At 37.4% G+C, this 10503-nt stretch overlaps 1 protein-coding gene and 1 long non-coding RNA gene across 2 annotated transcripts; one reads left to right on the forward strand and one right to left on the reverse strand.

The window, feature by feature from the left end:
- Positions 1 to 4068: 4068 nt before the first annotated feature.
- On the reverse strand, positions 4069 to 5776 carry LOC130735463 (uncharacterized). The gene is made up of 4 exons (XR_009018462.1): positions 5583 to 5776; positions 4764 to 5455; positions 4498 to 4590; positions 4069 to 4219 (listed from the first exon to the last, which is right to left on the reverse strand). It is a non-coding gene; the product is annotated as an uncharacterized LOC130735463 (long non-coding RNA).
- Positions 5777 to 7463: 1687 nt separating this feature from the next.
- LOC130738429 (geranylhydroquinone 3''-hydroxylase CYP76B74-like) lies at positions 7464 to 9977 on the forward strand. The gene is made up of 3 exons (XM_057590404.1): positions 7464 to 7548; positions 7999 to 8882; positions 9158 to 9977. The coding sequence occupies exons 2-3, from the start codon at positions 8001 to 8003 to the stop codon at positions 9737 to 9739; spliced, it is 1464 nt and encodes a 487-aa protein (XP_057446387.1). The 5' UTR covers positions 7464 to 7548; positions 7999 to 8000; the 3' UTR covers positions 9740 to 9977.
- The last annotated feature ends 526 nt before the right edge of the window (positions 9978 to 10503 follow it).

Genomic DNA, 10503 nt, shown 5'->3' on the forward strand with positions numbered 1-10503 from the left:
TTTGTTTGCTGTTTTTAAAACAGTTTTTAGTTTTTTAAAACTGAAATTAAAACCTGTTTGGTTCGACCTGTTTTCGAAAACAGTTATCATTTTCAGTTTTTAAAACTAAAAAACCAAAACAGTTAAAAGATGTTTTCAGTTTCTGTTTTTAGTTTTCAGTTATCAGTTTTCTAAATGTTGGAAAACATGTCATTTAAACTGTTTTCTTCTTCTAAAAATTGTTTTTAAAAATTATTTCTGAAAACCGTTTTAAAAACTGAAAACTAAAATTGCAATCAAACAGATCCCAAATGTAAGCTAAAATACAATCTTATACACTTTCTTAGAACAAGTGACCAAATACATTTAGTGAGTTTCTACATAAATATACACTTCCATTGAACTTTTTTTTGAAAGCCAAAGAGTAGACTGAACTTGTCCACACAAACAATAACCTTATCTAATCTAACCAGGCGGCTTTCGTACGTATATAGCAGCTTCCAAATTGGCAACTCTGATGTATGTATGTATGGCTCACAATTATCGAGTATGGAAAACGTTTGAGAGCTGTTAATTCTCATGCGGTAAAGGTCCTTTCCCTGTTTTGAAAAATGAAGCCATGAAGGACCCATATATATCGTACCCCGACTTTGATAACTTTCACTCGTACGTAGTACCTGCTAACATGACAACAAGGTCCCCCCTATGTTTCCAGGTCATCTTGACCCACATAATTAGACCCAGCATTCAAAAACGCGAATTGAACCACCTGAACCTTATTGATCAAAACGTGAACCAACCTAGCAAATGGGGACCAATATCTTCTATCCTCCGAATGATGTCACATTTTTTATCCCACAAATGAAATTGAGAATCTAATTATAATGTAAATGTCATCCAGCATCTCCAAGATTCTTGTGATTTTTGTGGAATTAGATTCTTAGCTGGCTGGATATTAGATACCGGGTGTTTGGACTCTGTTTGAGTATGTGAAAGGGATTTGAGCAACTTGCAAATTTTATGTGAATTAGTTAAACCCCTGAATCACCGGGAGGAACAATCATAAAAAATCATCATGATTCATGAACATCACCATGCAAAAAAGTATTATTCTCATCAAGTTGATAAACAATCCAAAGATTAATAGAAGCCAAAGATCAAACCATATGTCAACATTGAATGCAATACAACAATACCAAGTTGCATTCAAATTGCAGAAATTTACAAACCAGCCGGCATTCAACAGTCAACACGCGCGTTATCCAATTGAATTGGTTGCTGGTATGTAGCAGATAGCATAGGCAATTTTCTTGCTGTTGCATTTGTGTGTCGTGGGAATTTGGCAAAGTAAAACAAAAGGTTGGGTGTTGTCAATTTTTTGGGGATTATTCCACAATGTTGCACATTGGCACTAGTAATAATAGGTTGGAGTACAGGACGTACTGTGTTTTTTACTTCTCTGATACACAAGCAGTTGTGACTGCTTTAATTCTTTTCTCTAAATTTCTGTTGTATTGCGTTGAAGTACCTCTTGTACTTCTTATTTAAAATGTTCTTTGTCTTTTTAAAAACAAAATTACTCATTCACTTGCTCTTAATTTCAGTCCATTTTAAATGTTCTTTGTCCTTTTAAAAACATCATCCTATATATATTGAATTAAAGAGATTAGCCCCCTAGCTTTTATTCTTGTGCTCGGACTAATCCGGTGGTGAGATGAGGTATCACCAAACGTACTAGGCACGCCGTAAGATCAAACCAGACGGTGGAATCAGAGGCACGCCGTAAGAGTGAACCAGACAGTGAAATTAGATAAGGCACGCAGGAAAAGTGAACCAGACGGTAAAGAGAGGCACGCCGGAAGAGCGAACCAGCCTATGGAACCATGCAAGAAGAGAGCCAGAGGATTGAGACGAGGAATTACCCTAGTGGAAAATGAAACGCTTAAGGTGTATAAAAATAAAATTATATTACGTTGATTGAAACTGACACATTATTTACAAAAAAAAAACTAGCGTATTATTTAGAATATTGTGGTGGCTGAATAGACCGAAGTAGTATACATATAAAACGTCAATTTCACGGAACCGCCGCAATTAGACCTACATAATTTTAGCGAATTTTTGCAGTGCACTGTCCCTAATCATCATAACTCTGAAGATACTTCACCATAGAATCATAACAACACAACTTGGAGATATTTTATCAGAGAAGCACAACAATTCAATTTTAGAAATACTTTGCGAGAGAATCACAATAATACACCCCTAGAGGTACTTTGCAGGAGGATCACAACAAACTCTTGTCCATTCCATTTATTATATAAATAGATCGCGTTCAATTTTCAAAAAATATTATGTTAAATATTTTTCAAAACATCAGTTGAAATAAAATCATCCTAGGCTTTTGGGGCGTTTGGCGGTGGCGGAACAATATGATCTTCGACGAGCACCCTTGGTCTTTGCAGGTGGTGTGGTGTAGCATCTGCCACGACCATGACGATTTTGCGAGGTTCTTGCAGCCTCTGCGGTACTGCCGGTACATGAAGGAGACTTCTATACTTAGTCATCGATGGATTCCTCCGTTGGAAAGCTTCGTGAAGTTGAACACGGATGGTAGCTTCAAGGAGCGAGATAGCTGTATGGGATGTGGTGGTTTGATCCGTGATGTGCATGAGAACTTCTTGGTGAGTTTTACTAGCTATGAGGTTGGGGGGAGCCAGTTCTTAGCGGAGGTGCTGACGTTGCGTCAGGGGTTGTACCTAGCGTGGAGCCATGGGTTCAGACAGTTATTATATGAGATAGACTACGCTGAGTTAGTTTCAGTTCTGGAGGATTGTATGGGCCTAAGAGTTCATGTGGATGGTCAGATTCTGTGACATTCGAGACCTGCTTGACAGAATTGGAGGATTAGTCTTGCTTAGATCTGTCGGGAAGGGAATGATGCTGCAGATTGACTTGCTAGGAGGGGGCTTACTCGCCCGCGTCTAGTCTTGTGATTTTTAACACACCTTCTTCTGAGCTTGAGACTTTCATGTTGAATGACTCTCTTGCGGTTCCTGAATTTCTCTGTCGTTTGTCTTTTAGTTTTCCAATGAAAAAAAAATCATCCTAAAATAGTTAGATTTAAAAGTCATTTTTATTCAACTTAGTGTGTGGCTACATGAACTTGATTGCATATGAATAATTTACTTATGGGCGGCCATGATGTATCAACTTGTGGAGAAAGATAGGAAGCATGAGTTGAATTTCATGAGCATGAAAAATGAATAGCTTAAGGAAGTTGCAGCAGAGTCAAATGCAAATATGCAATAGTCAGTTTGTCCACGTGGAGCTGCATTTGAGGTCAAAAGTGTTGTTCCGGTAATCACTGGAGTCTGGACAGGATCCTGTACCTGTTTAGTGTTTTCCTGGCATTACAGTTCAGCTATGAATATTGCAGAGGTGAGGAAGTTGAGAGATGCACATAATGTTTTATATCTAAACAAACTTAAACTATAGACAACTAAGACAAGTCTGTGTGATATCACTACAAGAAAACTGCCAGTTGGCGGCGGTTGTAAGTAGGACCGGCGGCGGTTAAAACCGCCGCTAAAAATGACTCCCGGCGGTTGGCCAACCGCCTCTAAGTTGAGCGTCGCGGACAAATTTACCGGCGGTTTGAGGAACCGCCGCGCAAACTGTCGTTAAATATTTAACGGCGGTTGAAACCGCCGCCATAAGCACTGATTCAACGCAATTAATCTTAGGACCTAACGGCGGTTTAAACCGTCGGAAAGCTACTTGATAATATAGCGGCGGTTGGAACCGCCGCCAATGACCCTGTTTTGCTCTTGAATACTCCCATAGAAAAACTATAGGCACTCTTCTACTGATGAAACCAAGTAAAACCAATAAATAAGTAACAAAACCAGCATAGAGAAGAAATCTAAAGAAGCAACGCACTTTCAGCATTTACATCAAAACAAAAATTTTAAATACGACAAATTGCATCTTTATTAAGACAAAAGTAAAACACATAAAAACAGTTGTTGAACCACACATCTTTCTACAAATTGCATCACATTAAGTTGCATGAACAAATAGAATAACACTAAGTTCTCTCATATAGAACAACATTCATATTAAGAGACAAATCATTTCTTTTAAGAAGAATAGAGAGAGTAACCTAATTCTGCAAAAGAAGAGACACTACCTCTTAAAGGATACACTCGGCAACGGCGGAACGGTATATCCAGGAAGGCTGAAAAGAGACAATATATTTTAATTACTCAATAGAGAAATATAGATGAACTGATGAAGTGTGTAGCTATCAAATAAAAGTTATTGCAATGCTATATTGAAGTTAGGCAATGACCACTGTTGGGCAACAAAATGATGGAGTGGTGTTCTGCACACCAAGTTTCATTTAGCAATCATAAACCAAAGATAGAAAAAGCTTAACAAATAGCACACAGTTTGATTATGAACTTGCAATATTGATATACAAGGATTGGTTTTTTCTAGTTAAAGCAAGAATACCTTGTCATCTCCTTCCATGATGTATCCTTTAACTTCCAAAAACTGTGCAAGACCTCTCCACCATAATATATGAGTGGTTACAAACTTTTGAAACTGCACATGGCCATTATATATGAAAACAATTAAAACTTGTTACAGAAACTAAAAACAACATATAATACCCAACATAACAAACAGCGGAGAGATGACAACTATATGAAGGTTCACATGCTTCCTTATATTTCTAACTAACTTCATAAGATTTGGACTCTTTTCTAGTCTTCTACCTTTGGAGCCAAAGTGGACATCATCATTATATGAATTCCCACTAATTGATCTGTTCCAATTTCTGAAAAGAAAAATACTTGGAATAAATATGAATTAGGGACAGAAAATGAACAGAGCTAGAAATTAGTTTTAGTAAAATGCAAGCTACCATTCAAACTTCATGTTCACTAAATCAAGACTGAATGTTAGCTAAGGGAGATAAGGGGGTTAACTGTGGGTTCCTCATAGAAACCAAAAGAAAAGAAATTAACTGAGTACATACTGTGATACTGAAAAGAGGGAAGTACATAATTGAAAGAGGGAAAGCATATATAGCAGAATTCATTAGAAGAAATTCATAACTTGAGGGTGACTGTGGCACCAATGAGTAACCCCACTGCCTCCACCCCTGCCCATGTGCAAGCAAGGAGAACCAACAGTACTTGAAAAGGACAAAAGAATTAGAATCAAATAAGAATCTTAAAGTAGAAATCAGAAGAAATAACCAGAGAGAAGGAACAAGAAGTCAAGAAGAAATAAAAAGCATAAGTTCCAGAAAACTTCAAATCCAGAAATAAAACATTGTCAAGGAAAAACACACCACTCTAAAGAAGAATTAGCCCTGCAATTGAGTTGGATAACAACAAACCTCACGCCAAAAACCCACAATTGCTCCAAAAGATACTCCCAGAGGGCTACCAAGGACCCAAAGCTGAAACAGAGAGGAAACTGTTAGCAGAAACCCTAACCTAATTAGCAGAATGTGTCCTCTAATCTTGTGGTACAGAAACCCTAAAATTGGAATTGCATTGGGAACTAAGTTCACCAGAAACCCTAACCTTTTCGCGTTGCTCAAGCTGAGAGATATGGGGTATCCTTCTAAGTTCACCAGAGAGGAATAGAAAACAAGACTCTTTCACCAGAGATGACAGAGTCAGTGAGAGATTGCATAGAAGAGATGAGAAACAAAGACCCCATCAAAGATATATCAAGCCTACCGTGGAGATGATGAAAGACAGAGCGTGGTGATGTGCGTGGGGGAGATGACGGTGGTAGAGAGGACGGCGTGGTGAAGAGGACGGTGGTTGAGAGGACGGCGCGGTGGAGAGGACGGTGGTGATGTGCTCAAGGGTTTGTGAGCGACAGAGTGAATAGAAAGAACGCAGTGGGGGAATTGAAATTGTATTCACGCTGAGGGGTTTTGTTACTAAAGTGAACATCCCGGCGGTTCCAACCGCCGTAAAACGAAAAAACACATACCGGCGTTTCAAACCGCCGCAAAACCAAACAAAGCGACGACGGTTGACCCAACCGCCGCAAAATATCCCGTTTTTAATGAAAGCGACGGCGGTTGCCCCAACCGCCGCTAAAATTTGGCCGCTAAACTGCTGTTTTGGTGTAGTGTATTTTTAAAACTAGACTTGAAAATAGTTGTGATTATACTTAGTTTGTTTTTTTCCTTCTTTATTTGCTTTATCAGATAGGAACCCACTGAACTTTCATATCCATAGTTTGTGCTCATATTGGATATTTGTCAATTTCTTTTGATTCCGAATTGTAAGGTGCTAAGAGATTAATTTTATTTTATTTTTGTTACACGAGGAATGCTAAAAAGAACTAGAAACTACGCCGTTACGTTCAAACACAAAGAAGCTATAATGAACAATGGAGGATGCCGCTATATTCGGCGCAAGGATCCTTCACTCGATAATTTTCTTGAATCCTTAGGGAAATTTTTAAAACATCATTTCAAACACGTACCAAAATAAAAAATGACATGGGTCAAGATCGGCTTAAGTGATGATAATTTTCTTTTTTAGAATTGCTATGGGTTACGAAAGGAAACTCACAAACAAATGGTTGTAGATAATGCAATGTGATACTATTATCATTCTGATTCCTAAAAACATGAAAATACACTATCATTTTAAATTTTGTGTTTGGTTTGTAATGTTAAACATTTTTTTAGGTGATAGTGTATTTTCAAGCGAAGAAAACAGGCTGAACCACTTGAGAAGAGCAGACTGGCGAGGTAATAAAAGAATTTAAATTGCGAACATTGCGATGCGTGTGCTGGTTGGGGCGTGAATTTGGTTTATGCGCTCGCACGGTGTGTATAGAAAAATCTATAATTTTTTAGTACATTAGAAAGATAAATTACACCCGCTGGACATTGATCCCTAAACCTCTCCCTACCCAATTCATATGTCCCCTGCTCAAACCACCTGAGCTATCTTACGGGGACAGAAAAATCTATAATTATTATTATACTACCTTATATATATATTTGGTTAATTACTACATTTGGAAAAATATCATATATCTATATTATTGTATAAATTTTTATTTTATTTTTCAAAAAAAAATTAAGTCAAGATCGACTTCTAAAAATTGCAGGGGAAAAATATTTAATGACTAAAGGACAAACCGAAGTTAGTTAAGTAGAGTATTTTTTGGCATATACATGTGCCCTCATAAATCTGACTGCAATATAATTGAGTACTAAAAAACATTTTGAGTACTGTTACATGCTGAGTGGACATGGTACATGGTTGGAAAGGAACAGCTCACTGGGCTGCTAACTGGAGGTACGTAGTGCAGACAAAGTGGAACAAATAATTAAATATGTCATGTTTTTAATATTTTATGCAATAAAATAATGGGCAATCTGTTTTGAAGCGCGTAAAGTACCTTCATCCCATCCTATAAATTGAGGTGACCAAGGAAGCAGTGTGGCAATAAGTCCTTTGGGATCTTGATAAGTGATAACTTACTAGTCTTCATTATTTCTTTGGTGTGATCAAAGTAAGTAAACAGTTCTTCCCCTTAATATTCAATAGTACTGCTTGTGCTTTTGTAAATTGTGTTTATTTAGTGTGTGGTGAATTTAATTTGTGCATGTGAAAAATGGATAGTCAAACATAGCGCTAAGAATTGAACTCTCTTCAACTCAAACCAAGGTTTTTTCTCTTATAATCCCACTTTTTAATACATGTATAAGAATAGTTTCATCCTAATACCAAGAAAAATATGATTTATAAGTTAAGAGAACTTCTCTACAAATTAATTTTAAAATATGAAAAGCATATTGTAAATAATATGTTAAGAACATTAGCGGTAAAAACATGATTTATGCATGGATGAACTAATTTTTAACAAGCTCCACCCGTAAAATTGGCAAATAAAAAAGATTCCAATTCATTCACACCACTTTATTTTTCTTTCTCATTAATCTCATTTTCACTTATTTTGCAGATATGGATTTTGGAATCGGTGCACTCCTGCTGGTGCTGACATGCACTTTCATCTACATTCTTCACTCACTTCATGCAAGAACAAGAACCTCAAAGCTTCCACCAGGACCTTCAGTTTTCACCATGATAAAAAACGTCCAGCAAATCCTCAAAAGCCCACAACAGTGGATGGCAAAGCTCGCCGAGACCCACGGTCCCGTCATGCGTCTGCAGATAGCCCAAGGAAACCCCACCATCATCATCTCATCCCCCGAATTGGCCAAAGAAATCCTCCACATCAATGACATCCTATTCTCCGACCGGTCGATCCCCGATGTCACGACCGCCCACAACCACAACCACTCTAGCCTTGTCTTCCTCCCGGTCTCGCCGCTCTGGCAAGACCTGAGGAAGATCTGCCACCACAAGCTCTTTGCCAACAAGACTCTCGACGCGAGCCAAGACCTCCGACGCCAGAAGCTTCTGGAACTCATGAGCGACATGCGCCAGAGCAGCGCCGGAGGCGAGGTGGTTGACATTGGAAGAGCGGCGTTCAAGACGTGCATTAATTTCCTGTCTAACACTTTTGTGTCTCAGGATTTCGTTAGGAATTTGGATGATGAGTACAAGGATATTGTGGCAACTTTGTTGAAAGCAACTGGGACACCGAATGTGTCGGATTTTGTCCCTGCGCTGAAGATGTTTGATCCACAAGGGGTGAGAAAGCACACTGCTAATTATCTTACCAAGTTTTTTGCTATCTTGGATCGGTTGATTGAGGAACGTTCTAAGGTGAGGAAAGAAAAAGGTTATGTTACTAACAATGACATGTTGGACACCCTGTTGGATATTGCTGATGAGGATAGCCAAAAGATGGATAACAAGAAGATTAGACATTTATTACTGGTAATAATTTCCTCTCTCTATCTTTTTGTTTTGTTCCACCATTTCTAGATTAGTTGCTTATTCTCAGATATATATCATGTTCAATACTGTAAATTTTACGTTTTATATATCCCACTCAAAGCGTGAGCCAATTTTTGGTAGAGTTAGGCATGCACCTAACTTCTAAGATTATGTCTCACTTTACATGACTATGGTTTTTACGTTTTATAATCAATAGTTTATAATTGCTGAATTTTATGTCTCACTTTACATGACTATGGTTTTGTGAAATACAGGATCTGCTTGTGGCTGGAACAGATACAACTGCATATGGATTAGAAAGAGCAATGGCTGAAGTAATCCACAATCCAAGTGTGATGTCAAAAGCCAAAAAGGAACTTGAGGAGGTCATTGGAAAAGGTAATCCAGTTGAGGAATCAGACATAGGAAGACTACCATACTTACAAGCAGTGATCAAAGAAAGTCTACGTAAACACCCTCCAGCTCCAGTTTTACTCCCTCGAAGGGCCAAGAAAGATGTGGAAATCGGAGGCTACACGATCCCAAAAGGTGCCCAAGTTCTTATCAATGAATGGGCTATTGGTAGAAACCCAAAAGTGTGGGATAAGCCCAATTTGTTTTCACCTGAAAGATTTGAGGGATCTGAACTTGATGTGAAAGGTAGACATTTTCAGCTTACACCATTTGGTAGTGGGAGACGTATATGCCCTGGGTCTCCTCTAGCTGTTAGAATGTTGCACTTGATGTTGGGATCATTGATCAACTCTTTTGATTGGAAGCTTGAAAACAATATGGAGCCAAAGGATATGGACTTGGATAAATCCCTGCGAGCCATTCCAATTATGGTAAACTGTTAAGTAACAAGATTAGTTAGGGTGATCTCTTGCTAAGACAAGGTTTAATTCCCTAGTGTGTTTTTCTCTCTTTATGTTGCTTTGTTTATTAGTTTAGTTTATTTATTTTTTGATAAGCAATGATATGTATAGATATTTTAGTTAGCCTAAGTGCTTCTAAGAGTTTGATTACTTTGTATAGGTATACATATATATGTGCTCGATCTCTTGCAAAATAACGGATTAGTGGTTCAATGTTGAAGATAGTGTATCTTCCCCTTTCCTTTTCTCCTTATTTGATCTAAGTTTAATTTTAGGGTTAAATTACGCTTTGGTCCTAATTAAATAATAATTCATTGGTTTTAGTCCTTCATAGAAAAAACATTAATTTATTTTAAATCGGTAACATGCCGATCTTTTAATTTGAATTATGTTCATTGGTTACTAGCGGCAAAAATCGTATAAAATTTCTTTTTTTTTTGAAATAAATGACATTGAAATTTTGGTCACTAGTTAATTACGGGCTAAATTAATAATCGGTAATTTATATATTGGCATTCGTTGAAATTTTTTCTCATGCTTCCTTCTTCTTTTTCTTCCTCTCATACGTTTTCAATTCGACATTCCTTTATTTTTGTTTATTAATTCAATCATCTTTAATTTTATAATTTTTTATCGTATAATTAAGATTACTAAGCATGTATATATGATTAAAAATGTATAAAATTATAAGTAGTCATATAATATGAATGAACAGAGTAGCAGTCTCATTCTTCTGCTGCGGATGA

This window comes from Lotus japonicus, chromosome 2, assembly GCF_012489685.1.
Source record: "Lotus japonicus ecotype B-129 chromosome 2, LjGifu_v1.2".
Taxonomy (NCBI): Eukaryota; Viridiplantae; Streptophyta; class Magnoliopsida; order Fabales; family Fabaceae; genus Lotus; species Lotus japonicus.